The sequence below is a fragment of the Aristolochia californica genome, unplaced genomic scaffold, assembly GCF_029961685.1.
Source record: "Aristolochia californica isolate CCGP_79_NKW_82.1479 unplaced genomic scaffold, dmAriCali1.0.hap1 SCAF_12, whole genome shotgun sequence".
Classification (NCBI taxonomy): domain Eukaryota; kingdom Viridiplantae; phylum Streptophyta; class Magnoliopsida; order Piperales; family Aristolochiaceae; genus Aristolochia; species Aristolochia californica.
This window is the reverse complement of record NW_027181793.1, coordinates 429849-456058: the sequence shown is the minus strand read 5'-3', so window position 1 is coordinate 456058 and position 26210 is coordinate 429849. Positions and strand designations below refer to the sequence as shown.

Genomic DNA, 26210 nt, shown 5'->3' with positions numbered 1-26210 from the left:
TAAGTGTCGTTCCTAATCTTTAATCGGGATGTGGTTGAATGAAAGAAGACAAGCATTGTTTAATAGGTAAATGAGATCGGGTTCTCTCTCTCACGAGGCCTAAGGGTGGGGCTCCTTTGAAAGCTCAAATCTCACAACGATCCCTCACCTTCTTCCTTCCTGAGTTCGTCATCGACCATTCGGCGTTCTTAGCACCCAAAATCACTCCCTTCGTCATCATTCAACCTGGCAGCTAGAGGAGATCATCGGGTGACTCGATCTATGGTTAGGGAATCCAACAAGAAGTTAGAGAAAAACACCTATAAGTATGTATAATTTCTCTTGTAAACTATTTTAGCTTTATAGTGGATTACTGTAACAACCTAAGACAGGATGTAGTTTCACCTTTAGGCTAACCTGCATAAATCTTGTGTTATATTTCCGTGTTTGTTTTTCCTTCTTCTGCGTTTATTATTATTGTTTTCTGAGTCGATGTACTTCTCACGAAATGAAATCGACTCAAGCTCGTTTATTCAAGACACTCATGCATACCAACACTGAATCTGATCAACCGTAGAATAAGGACAATCTAGAAAACTTCCAGGCTCAGCTCCTTGTGCGTCCTTGTGCGTCATCATGTCTTCTGTTCTTATTTCTTATTTTCTACGAGAAGGAGAGGAGAAAGGTTGGTTTCTGGGTCTGTCTCAGCAATTCTTCCTGGAGATGGAGTTTATGATCTTAAGCTAATATAGGAAACAACACAGCCTAGATGCTGTAATCTAAATACTTTCATGTCCTCGAGTTTTAAACTATTCTTATCATTAAATTTTATTTAATTAAATCTAACCACAATATTAAAAGGATAGTAATACCCTTATAAGAGTGATAATAGATTTCTCCGGTTCTTGGAAAGGTACAAATAGGGACAGGTGTAGTTTCAGACCCTTCATGTGTAGAAGAGTTTGCCCATGAAAGCTTCCCAAACCTGATCCAACATCTATCGGAAGAATGATTAGTTCGTTCACAATAAACATTCTTCTCAGTTGAATACAGAAACATTATATAACTGTTTATCCCATGTTTTTCAAATGTTTTGAACAATATAATTAGACTTGAGAACCATACCAGCTAGTAGAAGCAGTTCAAGTAAACCCCTAACTAGGTTCTGAATAGTTTAAAACGAACAGTTAATAACTATAATAATAAAACCAGCTTTTCAACCCAATCTTTTGACGCTTGATACGGTGGTGCAAGTCAGACCCAATTGGAAAATTCAACCAGCTTCGCTTTGGAGGCAGCAGATGCATCATATCCTGCAATCTTACACTGTGGTTCTGCATAATAAAACAGGAGTACTTCATACAGTTCACAAAAAGAAAGATGTTGAACCATCAATAGAACCATAGAAGAAAGTGAGAGTAGATTAATGGAGATGGGAATTTAGCCAATGAGACAACCTAGTTCCTTTCTGTGCGCCAGCGTTCATTAGCCAATTACTTGTTGTCAAACTGTTTCTGGATGTCCTCGAATGATATGGTTGCAGAGCCTCTCCTTTTGGCCTTCTGTTGAGATGGGTGTTCTCTCCACCCTGTCATGTAAATAACCTACAAAAGGCAAAACACCAAAATATCAAAATAGAAGGAACACTGACATTGCACACTGATTATTTTCATTACAAAAAGATGGTCCTGAAACCCCAGTAGTCGCCTGTCTCACAACAACTAAACCAACTACAACGTTTTTTTTGTCAAATGGTAAACAACTCAATAATAACTATAACGAACCAGCAAAAATAAATATTATAAGGCAACAGTGAAAAATCACAAGAAAATATGGACTAAAAATGTTAATTACGGCCACTTCGGCTTCGTGTTGCACATTATTGGATGGACATGCATCTGAGTTACGATGATCATAGACATCCGTTGGTAACGGATAATGCAAAGGAAAGATGTTCCTCAAAATATAAATCATATAATTCATTCTACAATGGAGAGGCAATACTACCTGTTATCGGAAGTTCAAAATACTGTATGTAATTATTGCTCAGTACCGAAAGACCAAAGAGGTGACAGACTACATATAAAGATTTTAGTCTACTTGGTAACTTTCACCTGAAAAGTCGCAGGGACAGTTCCATCTTCTGCTGCAAACATGGACTGATAAATCGCAGCAGTGGCCAAAGCTGTTTCTTTCTTTAAAATCTGTATATTAGGACATTAACAGGTAAATTTCAAAGTAAATTTTCCTACTAATTGAGTTTATAATTAATATCAAAATCAAGAAAAGAAGTAAAGAACAACAATCAACAAAAGTTCTCTTGAGTTTTAGCAGACACTCACATTATTCCTTTGTACGAGTGCATTGGTCTCTCCCATTGCCCGCAGATGTTCAATAAGATCCAGGGCTTCAAAAAAATATATTTCAGAGAAACAGCAATACAAAGGCATCATGGAACCTGACCAATCTCCTGAGACCTACTCTTTGAGTACATTTTGTATACTCTCTAACACTGTTAATTAGTATTAGTTACAGGTCTCAAGCCTGATTAGAGGTTTTGCACAATAGCTAAAACGAATTTTTAATCAGTCATTTGAACATGAAATCCCCATTAATAAGTAAATAGCTAAGCAGATCATCTGCTTTATGCGACTGGCATGGTTCCTGTTGTGGCATCCAGCAAAAGCTAATAATGCAGCAGTGCTGAGGTGTTTGAGATGGTTCGAACATGTTCTGCAAAGATGATTTATGTAGCTCACCCAACAAAGTTTCGAGAAGATCATTACAATGATGAGAATTTGGTATACCATTCAACAGAACTATTCCTAGGCCCAAAAATCAGTCTAACTAGACAGATTGCTTATTTGACAAAATTTCCTCTAGCATGAAACAGATCAAAAAACTTGTCATTCACGAGCAGACACCTATGGATAGGTAGCTATGATGAAAGGATAACAAGTTTATAGGGTTGCCTCAAGCACCGAAGCTTGGCATGCCAATGATGCAAATCTCACGTAAACCTCCAAGTTGAATACTATTTAAGTAGCAGAAGTTCTCACCACTGTCATATCGAACAGTATACTCATCCACATCAACACCAGGAAGCGTAAAGCCTGCCCTTGTCAATAGATTGCCAGCATCCCTGACCTTAAAAAGAAACCAAACCATAAATTTACACATGCAAACATTCTTAAGATTTTCAAAAATATCCAAGTCTTCCAAAACCATTAAAAATTAATATCAATGTTTAGTAAGCCACAAACTTGTGCCAAGGGAGAAACTCGCGGACTGATTCCACCTTCTCGCTCCATATTTGCAATTGTACATGCTATTCGTAGTTCCCTATCACCAGTTTCATTACAGAATAAATAAAAACAACAAGAAAATTACAAAACTTGTCAAGGACTACAACCTTAGAAACAAAAGCTGTCAACAAACTTTAAAGTCTCTCCACCAAGAATAGCTGCTATAAACAGACCATCAGGCTTCAGTGCCATTCTACACTGTCATAAATAACATTTCATAGAGATTAAAATACAGAACTGCAAAGCCAAGTTGGAGGAAAAATATTTAAAAGTGGATTTTCTGAAGAGCTAGAGAATTGAATTACATACTTGTATCATGGCCCCTGGAAGATCATTCGTCCAATGAAGTCCCAAACAACTGATGACCAAATCAAGAGAGCTGCACAATAGAAAGATATAGCATGTCAAAGTTTGTAGTTCTCCCTTCACTTATGTTTTACAATGGAATGCAAATAAAATAAAACAAGTTATGGCCACTGACATGCAAGCCCAACATCCATCTTGGTAAAGAAATGAAAATCTCCAAATGGGGCAGCAGATTGTCGAGGAGTAGGCCACTTTAGAAGCCAATAGACTAGGGCAGAAAAATTATTCATGTAACCAACAGAGAAAATAGGGACAGCAGTTGAAATGATGATGATGAAAACTATATAGAAATAGCTTACAAAAGCCAGCCCTAGTAGCTGGCTAAAATTGGGAAAATCTTTTATTGCTATTCTCAGCTTATGAGAGCAAGAACTAAGCATGTATGTGCAACATCTAGCTAACAACCAGTGTGACGAACACACATGCAGTCCATCAGGATTATAAAAGAAAGTGTGTAGAATTGAGAGATTGAGAGGATTAAAGAGGAAAAAAGGAAAAAAGGAGGAAAACAGAGAGAAGGAGATGGAGAAGCAATGCTGAAGACTTGCATTGAATTGGGCTAAAAAAGATCAAGTCCCCCTCTTATCCCATTCACTTAAATGAGTTTTACTTGGAAGGACAATTCTGCCCCTTATTATTAAAATACTTATAACTCCAGAAATACATATCAGAATTAAATGAAACTTGAAATACAAAGTCCTCATAAGTAGTCTAGCTTGCAGTAACCATATGAGACCCATATGAGAGTATGAAATGATCTAAATACGCCTATACCAATATTCTAACATTCTCCCTCAAACTGGAGAGTAAATATCAAACAGTCCCAGCATGTTAGAAAACACCAGATGTTCACGTATAGAATATAGAATGACTGATTGTGACCAACTTAAATAGCTCTGGCCATTCAATTTCTTAGCAGTTATCATAATAGTATTTCTTCCTTCCGAAGTTACAGATCCCCTTGAAGGAGTAAAAACTTCACCTAAATCAGCCATCATGTACTTAAATAATCTCAAAAAAGCACATACAGAGATGCGTAGGTGCTGTGGGACCTACCTTGTAGGGAAAAATTAGGGTTTTAGAAAATTGGAAGACCCAACTCACCCTAACCCACAATTCTTGTTGTTATAGGTAACCCTCAGGGAAAAATCACAAATTTCACCCTTTTAGGGTTGACATCACCTGACCCTGTGATGACGTAGGAAATCCAACCTGACCCTGTTATGATGTAGGGAATCCAGCCCAATAACAGGCACCTTGGCAAGGAAAAAGAGAACTCAAGCAAAAAAATCTCTTTTAAGGTATTCCAGGATTAAGTGCTTAACCACACAAATTCAGTCAACAAAGCACAAATTAGGGCTGATGCAGGCAATCCAAAAGAAGATGCAGGCAAAAGTGTACATTGCTGAAAGAGATGGAGAAAATCAAAGTCTGAAATAACTTTCTGGGGGGGGGGGGGGGGCTTGACCCCCAATGCTATTAATAATGGTCTAAGATACAAATTAAGAAATACCCCTGGTCACTTAAAATCACTTAATCCCATATATCTACCTACATACTTGTACAAATTATATAAAAAAATAAAGTAGTGCAGTTGTTGGACTTTAAAGACAATGTAAAATGACAAAATAGCCCTTCAATGGATTTTCTAACACTACTTATTGAAGTAATCTGGATGGAATGAGAGTATTTACTGTCTAAACTCTCAAAGGGCTTCAGTACTGCTACGTGTCTACTGGAATCTGCCATTTAGTCCTTCAAATACACCAAAAATTGATGCAAGAAGATGCTCTCAATCCAAAGAATCAACAAACATAAAATCTACCCAATGCAGTCAAGTGGCCCACACATGGAAACGCAGAGCAATAACACGCACAACCCCAATTCAGTCATTAATCACTATAACATGCAGTCTAAACAGCAACAACCATGATGATGCAAGCAAAGAAGAGATGATGCAAGCACAGTGAAGGTTAAGCATGTAAGGATAAAACAAAAGCTTCAATTGGGAAACCTTTGTAAGGGTAGTGAGGCATAAAACTGCTCAATTAGCAGCAGAAGCCATTAACCAAAAGGTTATGGTAAGAAAAAAGTATGACTTTTACCCTACTAGTAGAGAAATTGTTTGACAAACCTTTCGAAAGGATGAACAAACGAGGAAGAGAACACAAACCACACTGTTAGGAATTAGACGCCCTAATTCCAAACTAACGAGAACAATAATAATAAACGCAGAAGAAGGAAAAAGCAAGCACGAAGAACACACAAGATTTATACAGGTTCACCTCAAGGTGAGATTACGTTGTCTTCCACCGCTGCAGTAATCCATTATAAAGATGAAATAGTTTACAAGAGAAATCACACACACTTACAGGAGTTTTCTCTAACGTCTCTCGAGCTGCAACTCAAGATGCTCCTCGGATGGATCAAACCCTAATGGGGGGGGGGGGGGGGGGGGGGGGGGGGGGGGGGGGTGGAGGGTGGAGGACGATTATAAAGAGAAAACTAGGGCAACCGCTTTACAAGAGTGAAATTCCCAAACTGCCCTCAATGAAACAGCAGTCAATATATCGTGGACCGGTCGGTGGCTCCCTACCCTCCTTCCAACCCCCACGGCAACCTTACCACAAAGGTCAATCCACGAACCAGCGTGACGTGTTAATTAGGCTCCACAACTTAACACACATAATATCTTCTATCGTTTTGATACTGTGTAGAATTGTAAGATTGAAAAGATTAAGGAGGAAGAAAGGAAGAAAATAGAAAGAATAAGGAGATGGAGAAGTAGCGCTGAAGAGCTGCATTGAGTTGGGCTGAAAAAAATCGAGCCCTCCTCTTATCCCATTCACTTTGTTAAGGAATAGACCCACATGGATTAGTGAGTACAAAGATCTTGAGTTTATTAGTTGCGAAAAAGGTTTCCTAAGTTGGTTAGTCATTTTGGGATGGGCCTTGGACTTAACTTCACATGGTATCAAAGCTATAAAAAGAGGGCCTACACGTGAGGGGGAGTATTAAGGAATAGTCCTACATGGATTAGTGAGTACAAAGATCTTGAGTTTATTAGTTGGGAAAGAGGCTTCCTAAGTTGGCTAATCATTTTGGGATGGGCCTTGGACACAATTTCACACACTTAACTGAATTTTACATAAAAGGACAATTCTACCCCTTACTAAATGAAACTTGAAATATAAAGCCCTGATAAGTAGTCTAGCTTGCTGTAACCATATGAGACCCATATGAGAGTGAAATGACCAAATAACCCCTATACCAGTATTCTAACGAAGTGTTTTAAGCATATCTATTTCTTAAAACTGTAGACAGAAAAATATACGTGCGTAAAGGATGAGAGGTGAAGTTTGTAGATTCACGTGATCAATTTCTTTTTTCTTTTTCTTTTGTCTTATTTAGAAAACCTAGAGCTGCATATAAGTAGCAACAGCCTGAAGGAAGGTCCATACAAGTCAGCAACTAATGCATCTTTGATGGCATTTGAGATAAAGAAGGCACTGGATATTTAATTTCTATGAGAACATTTGAGATAGATATGACAATAGGTACCTCAGTTTCTACCGTAAAGCTCCAATAAGAAGCCAAAATAACCATACCTCTCCCTAATAGGCAAGAATTCCTCATCACCCACCACAAAAGAAGTTTCAATGTGATTATCAGCCATTTCTGCCTCTGCAGTTCTACACCTTTTAACCATGTCATATGACATATCCATCATCGTCAGCTTCTCCACACCACCTGATACAAGAGAAAATGCTTCTCATTTGCTAAGAAGAGAAATATTCAACTTCAGTTCAGAGATAATCAAATCCATTACACTAGTGGTAACATCCAAGATCAAGTAGGTCATTAGCAACATTACATTAACTTGATGAATCATCATAAAATGAAGAACAATTTTTTCTAATCATTTATGACAAACCAATGCTAGAAAATTTTCAAAGCTCCAAGTAAGGTGTTTGAAAGCAAATAAAAAAGAAAAGAAAAAAGAAAATAAAGAGAAGAGTGAAATGTGAGGCCACGAATAACAAAGGAAAAAAGTAGAAAGATAAAGGGAATAAGAATTTCTTTAGTGTTTCACCAAAACAGGAATCAGCGAACTCAAATGACAATGACAGAAAATCATCGGAGGTGGTTGCTGGCCCGTCTACTGCAGTTTGATTAGGAATAACCAACATATAGCATTACCAAGTGGGTTGCATGCTCCAAGAGTTTGCAAATAATGAACCACAACAAATAAATAGAAACAAATATCACTCTACTGATTTATTAAAGATGTCTATTAATTAAGAACTATAGTTATTATTACATATTAATAATTTAAGACTCCCAACAAACCACTGAAAAAATCAGTTTCGAATTTTAAGACATTTTAACATAAAAATAAATTTGTTTTCAGAAAAAATCAAAAACAATTTCTTAATAATCATAACTGATCTAACTTACTTGGCTTTTAGACAAAGCAAACTATTAAAATTTATATTTTTCAAAATTAACAAAAATTAGCCTCCATTTTTGGCATGCACATAATCTAAAAGTGTGTTCAAATTTCTGTTTTCTTAGAGATTCATTCCAATATAACCCAGGAATAACCCATTACCACCTACATCTATTTCAAAGTATATCTGTATATTACTTGGATATCACCAAAATAATGCTCATAAATCAGCCATCCACTCTCATCAATTAAATCTAAACATGACATAATAAGATAAAGAATATCCAACTCTTTTATGATGGGGCCTATGGGTCCACTCCTTTTATGTGGACTTGCAGAATTAATGGACCTATCTAATAATCCTACATTAGAATGGAGGGGGCCATTCAATCAGTAATCATCATGTCAACCATACATTAGGTACACATACCCACAACGAATGAGTTGTTCATAGCCCCACATTAAAGGGCAATCACAATATCATTTCTATGACAATATTTTTCCCTTCTTTTACACAATAGTGAGAGTTAACTGATAGAAGCAGCTCACAAAGGTATCAGCCTCATTTCTACAACTTCCCATAGACAAGTAGGTATTACTTTAAAACCTAAGAGCACACAAGTATTAGCAATATTTCAAGGGTACACTTGTAACTAACTATTAATTAAGGGACCTCTAGTGAAAATTTCTGGGAAGGACGAGATGTTGAGCGGAGAGCAAGAATGAGAATGTAAGTGGCATGAAGGTGATAAGATCCTCAATTGTGGAAGATCCTTATCTTTTTTTAAATTGCAAGGAAGAGTTGAAAGAGCAGTTAAGAGGGTTAGAATAAGAGAGAAGGGAAGAAGAGAGAAGTAAAGTTAAGAAAGGGGGGGTTCATCAACTTGACGCAGGAGATGAACTTCAGCCGCATTACTCAGTTCATCGCCTGATGTCATTAATGGAGCACCAGCGCTTGATTTATGTTGATGAATCAGATGAATCCAAAAATCATCTCCACGGTTTTATTTCGGGAATCCGGATTTTGCAGTATATTGCGAATCATCCGGATGAAGCGGGCAAGATGCATCGAACCCTTGTCGAAATTATTTTTTTCAATCTCTCTCCCGCACTCTTCCCTCTCTCGGTCTCTTTCTTCTCTCATCTCTACTTCCTCCGAAAAATTTTTCCTCCCTCTCAGCCTCCATCTCCCTTCTCCCTCTCGTCGCCGCCGCACCTAATCCTTCCCCCCACGCATCGCCTTCTTTGCCGCCTGTCACCGTCGACTCCTGTAGCCTCACCCTCGCCTCATCGTACCCCAGCCAGAGCAGCTGCTCCAAACCTTCTCCCGTCGTCGTCACCCCCCTACCACCACTTGCCGCCGTTAGATCAGCCGGCCACCGCTCTCACCAGCGCCGCACAGAACCCCCCCGGATACCTAAGTTGAGGGTTATTTTCCCCCCTTGACGCCCCATCCCATACAGCGTGCGAATTCGCACGTGCAATTCACACATGCGATTTAAAAAAAAAAAAAAAAAACTTGCAAATCCTATTCTCAGCCACTGCTTTTCCTCCGGACGATGCAATAATATGTAAAAGTATAGTGTGTTAAAGTTAGCATTTGATAAATTTTTCCTATTTATTTATTTATTTATTATAATTAATCATGTGTATAGTTAATTGGCTCAAGTAATTACTGTATTAATGTACAATAAACTGCAATCATTAAATAATATAATATTTAATTTAATTAATTAGTATATTAATATATTTTATTTATACATTAAATTACTTATTCGTGTCGTAATCATGTTTGTTTTACCTAATTTGGGGTTTAAGTATTATGTTTTAATTAAGTATACTATTACAAGTTACTCATTCTCTTGTTTTTTATATTTTTCTCATTTTGGGGCACTAACACTGGAAACTGTTTTCCAGTGCACATGAACTCGTCCACACTAACACCAAGTGTGAAGTTGAATTTCATGTAGATGAATGAAATGAATTTGAAGCAGGAGATGAAGATGAAGTTCAAATTTTAAGTTTGTAAACTACCCCCCCCCCCCCCCCCCCCCCACCAAAGAGAGGGAGATAGAGTGAGAGCTAGAAGGAACAAAGAGAAGAGAAGAGGAGAAAATGAGGAGAGGTGTTATGGCACAAATTTGAGAGGGTAAAGAGAGGCAAGAGAGATTTTGAAATAGGCTTAATTGATGTCTTCCTTCGGCCAACACCCACATTTATAGCATTATTTGGGAAACTCTTTAATCAACTAGGATTACATAACTCAAGGAAAGATTCTAGAAAATTAAAAGGATTACATCAATATAAGAGAGATTCTAAAAATTGAAAGATTACATCAATTAAAGATAAATTTAATCTAATAGGGTCTTCTCTTATCTAGAAGAGGGAGCATTTTCCCCTGTTTTCCCTCATTCCCCACACTCCTTGGACATTTCCCCTTTTTGCCCTCAAGCCCCATGCCCCAATTTTCTAAGAGATGGCACTTTCTATTTTGTAGTGGCTTCTCTTTCTATTTTTCTTCTTCTTCCCTTCTGTTCTTCTACTTTTCTTCTTCTCCTGTTTCTTTAAGGGTAATAATCAAAACCCACACTTACCTCCAAAGAAACAAGAGAAGCAGAAAAGTAGCAAAGAAGAAGAGAAGAAGAAGGAAAATAGAAAGAGAAGCCACCATAGAATAGAAAGTGCAACCTCCAAGAAACAAGGGGCATGGGGCATTAGGGCATTAGGGCAAAAGGGGGAAAATGCCCCCTCTTCTTGATAAAGATAAGATCCTACTAGATTAAATTTATCTTTAATTGATGTAATCTTTCAACTCCTAGAATCTCTCTTAGATTGATTTAATTTTTTCAATTTCCTAGAATTCCTCCTTGAGTTATCTAATCCTAGTTGATTAAGGAGTTTCTCAAATAATGCTATAAATAGGGTGTTGGCTGAAGGAAAAATCAGTCTACTTTTCAAATCTCTCTTGCTCTCCTCTTACTCTCAAATTTATGCCCTAGCACCTCTCCTGTTAACCTCATTCTTTAAACTCTTCCTTGCAATTTCATGAAAAAATAAGGACTTTTCACACGTGGGTTCTTATCAATTGGTATCGAAGCAATCCTTCTTTGGGACCATAATCATCTCAACCGTAAACCATATAAAGATCAGTTCAGCTAGACTACAGATCCAACGATTTATCATATTATCTATTTCACAAATACTATACTTGAATGAAATATATTCCAGCTTAATTTCACCTCATTCTAGAGTCTCTTTAGGTATACACCCATCCACAAAAAAAAAAAAAAAAAAATCTAGATCCCTACATTTTAGGAGAAACAAACTCCTCCCCCTTATTTTGTCTCCCAACCTCCCAAACTTCTCTCCCAATTTGTTTTCAGCTAAACACTACTATATCACATCCCAACCCCCTATACACACTTTCTTTCCTCCAGTTCATGGAAAACCCTTATAAAGTGCATTTAGAAACTCCCCAGAAGATTTTCAAGTATTTGAAAGGTACCCCTGGAAAAGGTTTGTTGTATAGTCAGAATGACAAAATAGATGTAGTTAGATATCTTAATGCAAATTATGTTGGATGTAAAAAGGATAGACAACCTACTTCATGCTACTTTTGCTTTGTTAGGGGTAACTTAATAAGTTGGAAAGTAATAAACAGACAGTTGTGGCCAAGTAGAGTGCAGAGGCCGAATATAGAGCAATGGCTCACACTGTTAGTGAGCTTATGTGGGTTAAATCTGTTCTACTTGAGTTAGGTTTTCATATTCCAGAACCCATGGTTATGAAGTGTGATAATCGGGTTGTTATCTTCATTGCAAGCAAGTTTGTATTCCACGAGAGAACTAAACATATAGAGGTTGATTGTCATTTTATCAAATATGCAATTATGTAAGGAAAGGTGACTACTTCATCTGTGAAATCATCAGACCAACTTGGAGACGTGTTTACAAAACCTTTGGGAAGACGTGAACACTGGGTTTTCTATGACAAACTAGGATTGTTTGATATCTACTCTCCAACTTGAGGAGGAGTGTTAAAATACAAGCCTAAGGATATTTTGGTTATTTTTCATATATTGATTTATCTTAGCACATTCCTAGTAGATAGATAATTTCATTAAACTCATATGTTTCAAGTTTAATTCAAATCAAAGTTGAATTGTATGAGTTGTAGAGGTTTTTGTAATTAAGGGCATTTTTTACCTTTCTTGTAATTATCACTTAAGGGTTTAATAAGAGAGGAACACCCGTGCTTTTTATGGCACGAACTCCAACACAGCCAAGGCTGCTTCTTCCCCCTCTCTTCTCTCAATCTTTTCTTCTCTCTCAAATCTCTTTCTTTACAGAAATCTAACAGAAGAAGAGGTGTCTGAACTCACCAGCATGATCTCTCTACTAGAGACACAATACCTTTCAGAGGAAAAACAGGATGAACCGGTGTTGAGGCCCTTCCCATCTAGCACCTATTCAGTCACCTCTACAAGCTAGAGAAGCAGCATCTTCCTCTAGCCTCGGCTCCTGCGGCCAGCAGAATATGGAGTTTGATAGCACAGGAAGGGTTCTCCAATTCCTATGGACTGTAAACCATGGAAAAATTATCACATGCAAAGAACTCTCCAAGAGGGGACAGCCTATTGTCAATAGCTTATGCAAGCTCTGTGGAAGGGAAGAAGAAATCCACAATCACCTTTTAATACTCTGACTTTAGTAGCAAGGTGTGTGAACCACATTCTCCAAATTTAACATCCTATTTTGCATGCCTAAGACATACACAGACTTCATACATCAAACATATTTCTGGCCCCTTCGATTGTATGGAAAGCCCATGTGGCATGCAGCAATTTAAGCAGTGCAATGGCACCTGTGGCTTGAAAGAAACAAACAAACCTTTAAAAGGAAATCAAAATCCATTGGGGGAGTCATAAAGAAAATCATCCACAACACGCTACAGTGGGCCAGTAACATACAGGGCATGCCCACTTCCCAAGCTCCCTCATTAGAAAGCATTGGCAAAAAGTCATGTTGTTCAGCAGATCAAAGCCACCTCCCCCAATGGTTCCATGGTACACCCACCCCTACACACACACACACAGACAGTGGCTAAAACTAAATTTTGATGAATCTTCATTGGGGAACCTTGAGCCAGCTGGAATCAGAGGGCTCATTTGGGACTCCAATGGGGCAATCCTCTTTGCATACTACAGGCCAGTGAGTGTATGCAGTTCCAACGAGGCTGAATCAAGAGCAATCCTCACCGGCATACACCTGTACAAGCAGCGTTACAACAGACCACTAACTATAGAAGGTGATTCAGCCCTTGTCCAAGGTTGGGCAAGTAAATCAGCATCTGCCCCATGGAAGATAAGAAGCCTATTTGATGAAATTAAGGATATCATAGTAGATTGGCACATTGCCTGGTGTAAAATACCATGGGCAGCAAACCTGGATGCAGACCACCTTGTGAAGAATGGGGCTCTCAAACCAGTTTAGCCTATGGTTCTTCGCTTGAGCAATAGTTCTCCGAGTATTTGTATCCTATGTTGTACGTTTACATGTTGTAACACTATCGTTTTTCAGCTTATTAATAAAGCAACATCATTCTCAAATATATATATATATATATATATATATATATATATAAGGAACTTTTATTCATCTTGGAAAGTAATGAGCTTTTATTTTTGAAATAAGGATGTATAAACTATTAAAAAAGGAAGAAGAGTAAAAACAAACCTAGCTAGGCGGGCCATCCTAAACGACAAGGTGTTTGAGCGAAATACCCAACTTAGCCTGAATATCTGCCAAATGATTGGCAAACCTAGGAATGTGCTTCCAATTACAGTTTATAAAAGAAATTAAATTACAAATATCAAAATATATATCCCAATGCCGCCAAGGAAGTAGGATTGACTTTGCACACCAATCTATGACAAGTAATGAGCTTTATTAAGCAAAAAAGAACAAACAAACAATAAAAGGTGCATTCCCTTTATAACAAGCAATTGGAGGGAAGCATCTTGCTTAGCAAAAGAATTAGCTAAAGAATTAGCTGATCTCGAATACAAGAGTCCAAAAAAAAGTAAACAAAGAGGAAATATTCATTGAGATCATGACGGGCTCCCCAATGGCTCCAAGGTAGCTCGGAGAAGGAGGAGCACCAAGTGATCAACACTTCGGAGTCACCTTCAATAATGAGCAGGATTGACCAATGATCAGAACTGGCACGATTAAGAACTCGGCCAATGGCATTCTCGTATAATCTTAACCAATTGCCATTTGCTAAAAAACAACCAAGTTTGGAAAGAATAGGTTGAGTCTGACTACTAGACCAAGTCAATGACTTGCTAGAGGTGTTGATTTCATCATGCTCACAACTACCAATGAAGTCAGCAAAGCCCCTCATTGAGAAGGTAATACGGATGGCAAGGGGAATTCTCGTTGTGAAAGCGGATAGCATTGAATTCACACGCAAACAGCCTAAGGTGGTTGCATTGCTGAGTGAAGAGAAGAAGCTCGTCCCAAAATGATTGCCAGTCTTGGTATCTCGTAGGGTCGTAGACTCCCGTTGAACACCAAACGTTCCCCAAGTAACTATCACAAAGATTGAGAGCAATGGCAGCAATGACAAAGGATCCATGCTTCCTGTCCATGACATCGACCAGGCTGGAATCCCAACGAATACAAATGCTCTCAAAGTGACCAACTGCATCCACAACAATCCAATTAAGAGAGTCGCAATTCCACAGATCATGGGCAGTCTCATCATCCATGGACTGAGCTTTAGTCTCTTGGAGAATAACTATGGAGGACTTGTTGGAAGCCAAGAGACTTCGTATGGTGGCCCGCTTTCTTTGAGAGCCTACTCCATGAACATTCCAGAATGTGATAATCATTTCTATTTATGCTTAGGCTTTGTGACTCCTTGTCTTCTGGGACTATAGGTAGTTTGCCATTGTAAACCACCCCCATAATCTCGGCCAACTCCATCATTTGATGCCAAGTTTCATCGTCATCTCTATGTCTTTCGAATTAGAACTCAGCAACGAGCTTGTTAGATCTTGCTTCAAGCGGTGTGAAGAGAATTCAGCCTGTTGTAGCGTCAACTAGGTACTGATTAGGGTTATTGCATTCTCCATGAAGAAGCCTTCTTTGCATTCCTTTTTCTTTCCATTGGTATGTTGCAAGGAGGGGGGGAAGCATCTTCTGGGTAGTTCAAGTAGGTGGCAGCTATTGTCATTTGAGTGATCGCTTGGCTTTTGGTGGGAGTGGCGGATTCTGAATTAGAGTGAGGTTTGGGTGGATGACCGAGGTGAGGAGGTGAAGGTGGGAAGTCTTCCATTCAGAAATCGGCAGAAGAAAAGGGGACTGTTGCAGGGGGTTTGAGTGGTGTCTGGGTTAAAAAGGGTAAGTACGAGGCGTTGCAGTTTCTACAGAGGTACAACGAAGTTCCCAAGTGTTCATTGATACACCTCCTAGGGTGGCGGGAGAGCCTGAAGTGTTGATGGGTGAGTGTCACAACATGCGACCCTTGGTTGGCGTGCAAGGTGGCGATTGGTTGGGGGCAAAGAGTTGGTAATTGGGACCGGTATACGCCAACTTTTGTCGAGTTGACTTGCAGAGGAGATAAGAGTGTCATTACGATCTAATGCAGCATCAAGCTCAGGGCTGGAATGGTCAGCACCACCGCTGGAAACTGGGTGGGGGCTTTGTAGGCGAAGTGGCAGCTTGCGAAGGGTGGAGGGGGTGGTTTTTGCTAGCAGCTTGGGCAGGTGTTTGTCAGTGTGATCAGGTGGGTAGGTGGTGATAAGGAAAAGGTTTGAAAGGAGCTAGTGTAGATTTGAATTTGAAAGAGGGAAGAGAGTCGACAAGTCGCTAGTCATGGCTGGTATGTGAGTTCGAGTTGATTTGGTACCTGTTCAGCAGTGCCATGTTGGTCGGCTGAACTCAATCTCTTCATCACAAGGAGTCAAAAGCCTCAGCAAACTCCATCCAAGGCTGAAGTCCTCAATCGTGACTTTGATCCAGAAGAAGATATTGCCCGCGACAATCTTGAGAAGCCTATGCCTGAGCTAGTGCTGATTTGGAGCAATGAAGACTCTTACATAATCAAGCCTGGCGAAATGAACCGTGGCGTCGTCTTGCTTTATCACTTTGTCAAAGACATTTGCAATGATGACGATTGTATGTCATGCTAGAGTTCAATCAGAAGCCCCCACATGCAGATCCATTGGCCAAATGAGGGGTCTGCAGAGCTTGGAGTCCACTCCCTAGTTTTGCAAATATTTGATTCAAAGCTGAGTGTGTGGGCCACAGCTGCTAACATATCAGCCATTGAAGTGAAACGGACCAGCCAATCTTGGCGTCCTAAGTAAGAATGCATGGGGGAATACTAAAGTTGAAGTTGTGCAGCAAACCAGCTAGCAATGAATGAGTCATCGACCATTTTGCTAGTGGTAGTACATTCAGGGAGGAAGCTAGCCGTTCTCAGCCATTAGTAAGGGATTGGGTGGATAGGGTGATGGTGAGGTAGTTAATAAGCACTTCGGTATGCTTGGTCATTGATTTTGGAAGTGGTTGGGGAGTGTAGGGGGGTGGATTTGGTTGAAGAGTTGCAACAGATTTGGTGTTGGGTTCCAGAGAGAGGAAGGCCGACAAGTTTCATGGTTGGGATGTGTTTCAGAGGTATCAGGAGGAGAAAGGCTTTGAAGCAATCCCAAAAGGTGCTCCATCCAAAGCCTAAGGATGTTGATTCAGGGATGTAGATCCTTAGCATTATGACACCTTGACATTTTGGGTGATCTTGCATTCTCAGGCTTGTCTATACTGGGAAGACGAGGTGACCGGTCCAGAGCTCCTTGGTTCTATTTCTGGATTGTCCATTCCATGTGGCTTGATCAAATTGCTTAAGGAAGTGCAGGCGACGTCAGGAATGGTGATAAAAGATCTTTTTATCACCATCATTGTAGTCACTTGAGTCACCTATCGGAAGTGGTCCGTAAGTTTTCCAATGGATAGGGTGGTGTCTCCATAGTTGAAGGAGAGGTCCTTGTGCTGGCATTCCGGCAGACCACTGCAATGGCGTCTTTTCTCCATTTTGCTTTGAATAAGTTGCCAATCATCATCTTTCGCTACTGCTCTGGTGGTTTCCAACTAGCTAGGTCGGAGCCTCTCATTCCTAGTGATACTGGTTCGTCGTTTAAAGGTTGTTGAGCAAGGTCACTCTGATTCTCTGCCATTCTCGATTTGTTTGTCATGACCGTCAGGCAAGATTTTCTTGCTTCTTTGTTCAGGCTCATGGTCCCTCTCTCTTGATTCTCCCTCAGTCATCTCTCCTAATCCATTCACTCTTCCTCTCAAGTTCTTTGTCAATCTCCCATGCGATCTTCCTCCAATCTCCCTCTCGCTCTCCCTTCCACACTCCCTCTCATCGCTCTCTCAAAGCCTAGATATCAAGGCTTTTTCCTTCTCCTCTTCTCTTCTCTTTTCCTTATTATTTTAACCTCATTACTTGATAGTCATAGGTCAGAGCGAAAACCCACTTACTTAACAGAGACTTCTATACTTAAAAAATGAATGATAATTTATCTGCTAGCAATCCACTGGGAAAACAATGTTGGTCTTAAAAATATTTAACGCTTAAAAAAGTATTCAGATGCATCAAACTGGTCCAAAATAGGAAACATTTACAGCTACTAAACATCAACAAAATTGTTTACCAGCTCCAATGTACATCATAATTCAATTTGTTCAATGTTCCACTGCATACGAAAAGATTTGAACTTCACTAAGTAGAATGTCCAACAAATATTTATGGCCCACCTCATTTTTACTGTTTTCACATCAAAGTGGCAGGCAAAGCTGACAGCCAGGGGTGAAGTAAAAAAAATATATGCATCTTTCTTACCACGTCCACGTAGTAATCGTCTAAGTGCCTCCATAGAACCTCCTAAAAATAAAGCTGTAGGAAATGTCTTTTTGCAGTCCTGAATAAAACCAAACACATGAATTTAATCTGTTTCTTCTTGGACTAAATTTTTTCAGTGCTTACTTTGGATGCAGAAATTAAAACAAAAAAATATTTGGAACAAAGAAAACATGAGACAAGAGAAAAAATTTGGAGAGAAGAGCATGACATATTATTTCAGATTCTCAAACAACAACTTCTCAAGTCCCAAAACTTAATCTCTCAAATACATTTACACAGTTAAAGTTGACCTACCAAATTTGTCAATGAGACAATGCCAAAGAAGACACAAAATGAGATACAAATGCACATATACTCACATAAAACTAATCTGAAGTGTTGAGTTGTCCCAGGAATGTGCCATCTAGGAGCCTAGAGTTGTGCATGGTCATGTAAGAGAAAGAGCAGAAACTAACTATTACAAACTCTTCTGTTTGTTTTAGGTGAGATAAAATAAAAAAATGCTTTTTTAAATCTTTTTTTAAAAAGTGAAATAAAAGATACTAAAACATTAAAAGATCTCCTGACTTGCATACTCTCTATTGTTTACTTTTTTAGGAACAATATTGAGAAACAAACAGTTCTCATGTTCCCCATTTTTTTACATTATTTTCTTATTTACCAAAGAGAAAAAAAGGAGCACTATTTGTGTTTCTCATTTCCTTCTATCATACAGCTTACTAGAAAAGAAATGTTTTTTAACTAAGGGTTTGAATTTGTGTTGAAATATGTCTATATTCATTCTCTTATTGCCCAGATTCATTGTTTGTTGAAATATATCAGATTCATTCCCTTATTGTCCAAATTCATTCTCCTATGTTGTATATATTGTAGCCATTGTAGATGTGATAAAAAATGAATTGCAAAAGAAATTTTTAGCTTCATGGTATCAAAGCCTAGGCTCTAAATTTGTTTTCACCAGCCTTCATTGTCGTCAATAACCATTGTTTCCGGTCTTCATTACAGGAAAATTTTTCTCACCCCTTTACCAACCTCTATTTGCCAAAATGCTTTCATCAGCCTTCATCGTCGGAGTTATCAATGTGGAAAGGTGCAGCGAAAGGTTTCTCTTTCCTATCAAGCTTCTCTACAACTATGTCTGAAAGTTTCAGGTCCTCAAGTGTTACAGACTATAGTAATAAATTGTGAAGGTTCTTTATATTGACGGATATGTATCAGCATGTGAAAATGGAATCCGCTGCAAAGGCGAAAAAAATAAAAGACATTGGAGAGAGAGAGAGAGAGAGTGTTCCAGTTATTGTTGGGACTCAATCCTGAATTCGCTAGGTATGTGACCGTATTCTTGGTAAAGAACCCTTTCTTGATCTTACTAAAACTTTTACTCTTGTTTGAGGGGTAGAAAAGTCAGAAAGATAAAAGGTAATGTGACTATTGCAATAAGCTCAGACAAACTATGGAATCATACTGGTAGTTACATGGCAAACCTCCCAACTAGAAGAACAAATATGGTAGATGTGGGAAAATACAGTCCGTGTACTGCTGTAAATACAGCATGTATAGTATGTGAGAAAATATAGTTCATGTACAGCTGTGAATACAGCATGTGCAGTATGTGGAAAAATACAATTCGTATGCAACTATGAATATTTGACTTTCTCTAGTGATTGTAATTCCTGATTTGTAGGGATTAGATTAGATTTTGATTTGATTCTAATTTGTATTTCCAGGATTAGGTAGTTACCTAATATAGTGATAGTTCGTTGTACATATAAATCATTGTAATTCGTTTTTCATTCGGTTCAATACAATTACCAAGTTCGACATATTTGTCAATACCAGTAATTCCGGGACAGCTTCATTCAATAAAGAACAGTTAGATCATCTGTATGGACTATTGAATCAATCCAAATCTAATCCCAATACCTCAATTACTAGTTCACTTGGTCAAAAAGGTAGTTCTCCAGTTGCCCTTAACTCTTCTTCTGATCACACACTATGGATAGTTGATTCAAGTGCTAGTGATCATATGACCAGTCTTTCTCATTTGTTCACGTCCAATACTCCTTGTCCTAGTAATCTTAAAGTGCGTAGTACAGATGGATCTTTACCTCCAATTGCAGGGAAAGGTTCTCTACTGCAATCTATCTTACATGTTCCTAACTTGTCTTGTAATCTTTTGTCCATCAGCAAATTCACTAAATATTCCAATTGTGTTGCTAAGTTCACTCAATCTCAATGTGAATTTCAGCATATGTATTCAAGGAAGATGAAGTGCTAGAGAAGTTGATCAACTCTACAACTTTGCAGAAGTGCATCCATGGTTAGACAAGCTCAAATTTCAGGCAGTTTATTTTCTTTTTCTATTAAAGATGAAATAATGTTATGGCACTATGTACTAGGGCATCCAAATTTCTTATATTTGAGTAAGTTGTTTCCTTCACTTTTTAAAAATAAAAATATTTCTCTTTTCCAATGTGCAATTTGTCAACTTGTCAAACATCACTGCACCACCTTTCATTATCCGCTTTACAAACAATCCCAACCTTTTTCTCTCATACATAGTGACATTTGGAGGTTATCGAGAGTGAAAAATATAATAGGGATAAGGTAGTTGATTACATTCATAGATAATCATACTCGGGTTTGTTGGGTGTATAATTTGAAAAAAAAATCTGAGGCTGCCAAGGTGTTTCAAAACTTCATACTATGATTGAAACCTAATTCCATACCAAAATTCAAATCCTAAGAATGGATAATGGCAAAGAGTACTTCAGTTCCATTCTTAGCCAATTTCTCATGGAAAAGAGTGTTGTACACCAAACAACTTGCATCGACACACCTCAACAAAATGGTGTTGTTGAACCCAAGAACAAACACCTTTTAAAAGTAACTTGGGCAATTATGTTTACCACTAGGGTTTCTAAACACTTCTAAAAAGAAGTCTTCTTACTGCATATTACCTCATCAATCGAATATCGTCCTAGGTATGTTAGTTTCAAAGACATCTCAACATTCTGTTGGAGACCTACCTTCATGCACAATTCTTCAATAATCTATCTCCCAAGATGTTTAATTGTGTTGTGTTTGTGCATATTCACAATCATACCCATAGTAAACTTGACCCAAGAGCCCGTAAATGTGTCTTTCTTGGATAATCACCTACTCAAAAGGGATATAAGTGTTTTGATCCTACCACCAACCAGGTATATGTGAGTATGGATGTCACTTTCTTTAAAGATTAATCTTTCTTCTCCCAAACTTCTCTTTAAGGGGAGAATTATTTGGATGAAAATTTTTTTTTGGAAAACAGTAGTCCTTTTGCCTTTCTCTTCCATTACCTCTTGTCCAAAAATTATATTGTGCTAGAAACTGAAAAAATCTATTGCAAGGGGAGAAATACTACCTGAAAAAAACATAGAGTTGCATGTCTATACGAGGAGCCACAACCAAAAAGGTGTGAAGCAACAACCACAAATAGACTATCAAGATTTAATTTCAAGCACATCAAGTAATTCAGATTCTTCCTTGTGTCCAGAATCTTGTGATTTTCAAGACCTTAATGTCTTCAATGCTCATAAAAAAGGCATATGGTCGTCCACAAATCATCCTATATCTCACTCTGTGCCCTATCATAGATTGTCCTCAAGCTTTCGAGCCTATGTTTCTAACTAGTCAAAATAGAAACTCCCCGGTCTATACAGGAAGCTCTTTTTGTTCCCCAGTGGAAAGAGATTGTTCTTGAGGATATGAAGGTGTTAGAGAAGAATCAGACTTGGAAATAATGTATGTAAAATCAAGAGGTCACTCTATGGTCTTAAACAATCTCCTATAGCATGGTTTGATTGATTCACTAAAGCCATAAAAAACTTTGGGTAATTTCAGAGCCAAGCATATCACACTCTGTTTTTTAAACACACTAATAGCAAGAAGATTGCTATAATTATTGTTTATATGGATGATATTATCCTACCAGGTGATGATTTTGTTGAATAGAAAAAGCTAAAGACCTTTTAGGTCAAAGAATTTGAAATCAAAGATCTTGAATCTTTGAGGTATTTCTCGTGCATAGAAGTGGCAAGAACTAAGTAAGGAATCTCAGAATCTCACAAAAAATATATCTTAGGTCTTCTTAATGAAATCGGTATGTTAGGGTGCAAGCTAGTTGAAACACCCATGGATGCAAATTACAAGCTGAGTGCAAATTTCGATGTTGAGGTATTAGTTAGGAAATTGATTTACTTATCCCATACTCGACTTGACATTGCATTTACAGTGAGTGTTATGAATAAATAAATTCAAGCACTCCCCTCGTGAAGAGTACTTAAATGCAATTTATAGGATTCTCAGAGATCTTAAACGGACTCCAAGAAAGGGATTATCATTCAAGAAGAGTGATAATGTATTTGTTGAAGCATTCACTAATGCTAACTAGGCAGGAAGTAAAAATGATAGGGGGTCTACAACTGGATATTTGCAACTTTATAAGAGGAAATCTAATGACTAGGAGAAGCAAAAAGTAAAATGTGGTGGCTAGAAGCAGTGCTGAAGCTGAGTTTTGAGTTATTGCACAAGGATATGTGAGCTTATGTGGATAAAACGACTTCTAAGTGAGTTGCAAATTGTCTTCAACCGACCTATGAAGTTACACTCAAATAACAAGGCAGTTATTAGTATTTTCCATAATCCAGTACAACACAACAGAACAAAGCACATTGAGATTGATCGACATTTTATCAAAGAGAAGTTAGATGGAGTATTGTGTATTCTGTTTATTCCGATCAAACAACATATGGCAGATATCTTCAAGAAGAGTCTTCAACCACATCAATTTGACTTTTGTAATCGGCAAGCTAGGAATGCTCAATATAAACAAGCATGAGGGAGAGTTTTGAACTATGTCCGGATTCATTATCTTTTTGATAAATGTCTAGATTCATTGTATATTGGTCCAGATTCATTGTATGTTGAAATATGTCCAGATTCATTCTCCTATGTTGTATATATTGTAACCATTGTAGTTGTGCTCAAAAAGTGAATTGAAAAAGAAGTTTTAATTCTTCATTTTATGAAAATGTGAGGTAAAAGAGTGGCATGAAATGACCACCTTGTCTCATCATAGCATTTTGGTCATCCGAGGTTAAAAACAACATTCACTATTTCATCATTTCTTTGTCTAAAAGCTACATTCACCTTTTCATTTGTTTTTCCATATGGATGAGATCATCTTTATTCTTGATCTTTTGTAAAATTGATAAAATATCATTGCCTCCTTGACCTTTTTCCCTCCCTCATGAAAGTCAAGTACTGTGACAACATTTCATTATTTTGAAAAGAAATTGATCTGTTGTCAAATGAAAATGTTCATTTTCTGTTGCCATGTCTTATGTCACCAGCCCTTTAGAACAACTGCACGGGGACCCCTTCTTTGAAAGTACATGAGACACAAGGCCAGCACTGAAATACAGAAAACTTGTGGACATTTTCAAAATAAAACATGGTTAGAGGTAATAATTTGAAAGAAAAATGAGAAGCAACTGAAAGCACACGGATGGTATGCAATTGCCTAGGTCATAAAGGCAAATTCTTCAACTATCTCATTGTAAAACAAAGTCATTACAGTCTTTGAAAATTATAGCAATAAGCTCAAAACAGAAAAAGCTTAACTCGTTCTTGGAGAATGGACTTCCTCTTGTGGATTCATGGAGGTGCTAAAATTAGAGAAAGAACAGAGAAAAAACAAAGGGTGATCCTGTGAATCAAGAGATCCATTGGAGACAGAGAGGGTACTGCTTGCATGGAATGCTTCACATTTTCCAATGTTGATTACACATGCAAACATCCAAGGATTTCATACACCAGTAAGACTTGAAACTAAGATCTCACACTAAAAAATCATGGAGCTTTATCACTTGAATTATTTGTAGCAGAATAATAGCATTTCATGAAGAAACAAACTGAAAACAAGAGACGTTTATGCAACCAAGGATTTGTCGTGCCCTTCAAGGGACCAGCAAAAACTAAACATGAAGCTGGTGGAATAAGTTACTGGATTATTTAATAAGAGAAATTTATTCTTTTCATAATTTTCTAACAAGGAATTGAAGGGTGAATTCAATGAGTGGGACATCGATTACAGGAGAAATGAAATATCATCATTTGACTTTTCAACATTGAATCAGTAGCCAACTCTTGCCACCTGAAGTAACTGAACAGAGCCAATTTCCAAACTTCAATCAAGTCCATAAAGAAAACTTAAAGGTACCTAAGTAAATGGAGAGACTGAATCACCTAGGAAAGGAAAAATGAATGTGATTCAAGGGCAACTGGTTTATTCCATGAGATCAAATACTTTTATATTAGTGGTAGTAAAGTTAAGAGTGTAGACTGATCTTTCAAATAAATCCTAAGGCTGTACCTGACAATATATTATTCATCTCACTTCACTTTCTTGAGAGGAATGAAGTGAAACCCTGAATTAAGTGCACTAGATCAACTGTTTCAATGCATACTAACACATTTCCTGTCACACTTTCTAGTCATACTTTCTCACCCAAAGGAGACCAAATTCCCTACTCCAATGCCAGAACTACCAACTAAATTCTGCAAGTTGCTTCGTCCCCACTTTTTTATAATAAATGCAAAATTCAGCAAAGAGCAGTGAACTTTAGAATTTACATTTAGTGCAAAACAAGTGCATTTACTTAGACATTTAGAAATAGAAAAATACAAATAAAGCAATAGAGGGAGGGATTCCAGAGATGGACAGACCAAAAAAATTCTGAGCCACCAATATGATAGTGGCAGTTCATATTGCTGGTGACGGTGAGTGAAAAACCACGGAAAGAGTGCAAAACTCCGTTTGCATGAAATTATGTGCTGCTGAAGGCATTTCAATTGCCATTGGCAGCATTTCTAGTGCTGCTGGTGGCACTTCACCACTGGCAGTGTTTCAAGTACCAATGTAGGCAACTAGTGCCGCTGGCAGCATTCTTTTTTAAGTGCTGCTGGCAGCACTTCAAGTGCAACCATTTACAAAACTTGATATACAGCTGGTGGCGCTTGGCGCTTCAGGTGCCACCAGTAGCACAACTTGCACTCCGATATTTATGCTCTCCTTATGTGAGACACGCAGTTATGCACGAAGCACTTGAGTGCTTACATGCAGCCGTCTTATTTGCACATATTCTGAACCCCGCATCACAGAAAACCACAAGTAGATAGAGAGAGGAGAAGAGATGAAACTAATATTGACCAAAGTAAAAGCAATGGAAAGAAGAAAGCTTCTGTACCTCCAAACGATCTAAGAGGTTCTCGGCAACAGAATCTACGAAAGTATCTTTTCCATGGCATAGCCATGCCGCGCGATCACGCTGCAGAGTGAGAAAAGGATTACACACACAGAAAATGAAATACTTTAATGAAGCATATAACAAGCTTAATCAGGAATTCTCCACCAAGAGACTCCTAACAGTTTAAAACAGAGCACCAGGCCATTTCTCAATCGACAGACCTCCCTGCATTTCCTGCTTCTTCTAAAACAGGTATCCAGGTATCTCTTTCTTTGCAACCTTTGGGTGTATGTAATCCATGAGTCAGGCTTTGATTATTTCTGTTCTCATAGTTGTTCTATGCATTTAAAAGATAGTACCCTACTGTTCGGGGTGTTCCCCGAAACAAGTTGCGGAGTTTAAATAGGGTATGCGATTAGCACTCCAGAGCAAAAGACCAAAAAAAATAAAAATAAAAAGTCTCTCTCGGACCGTGATACCTTCCTACCATCCTTTTCAAATCCTTCCACCACTTATTCGAGAAGAGAGAGAGAGAGGAGAAAGAGTTATGCCTGTGTTCGTTTGAGATCTCTATCGAAGATCTTGAGTCGAGAGCTTTGAAAAGCATCGGTCTCAGAAGAAAACGAAGCAGATACAACTAAGGATTGCTCGCTAAATCTTTTCCAAAGATTTCTTCGCAGAATTAAGCCGGCCATTGCCGTCTGGCTTCCACTTGACTCCGGTCGAGCAGAAAAACGTTCTTTTTCTTCTTCAGTCCTTGTATGGGCTGCTCTCCGCCCACCTACAGCGCATTTTGATGTCTCTCCACGGAGCTCGTTGGGAAGGTAATAGCTACCTCCTCGGCCATGGGGATATGCCCTCCCTCCCTTCCATCTCTTAGATTTTGTTCTTTTG

The 26210-nt window shown here is 38.3% G+C and overlaps 1 protein-coding gene across 1 annotated transcript; it reads right to left on the bottom strand.

Moving 5' to 3' along the window:
• Positions 1-1032: 1032 nt before the first annotated feature.
• LOC137946292 (putative methyltransferase At1g22800, mitochondrial) lies at positions 1033-26210 on the bottom strand. Its single transcript, XM_068792527.1, has 12 exons — positions 25868-26210; positions 25317-25397; positions 18007-18085; positions 7259-7400; positions 3594-3663; positions 3418-3482; positions 3243-3321; positions 3039-3126; positions 2322-2386; positions 2094-2183; positions 1437-1583; positions 1033-1313 (listed from the first exon to the last, which is right to left on the bottom strand). Exons 1-11 carry the CDS (start codon positions 26009-26011, stop codon positions 1473-1475), a joined length of 1014 nt encoding a protein of 337 aa, XP_068648628.1. The 5' UTR covers positions 26012-26210; the 3' UTR covers positions 1033-1313; positions 1437-1472.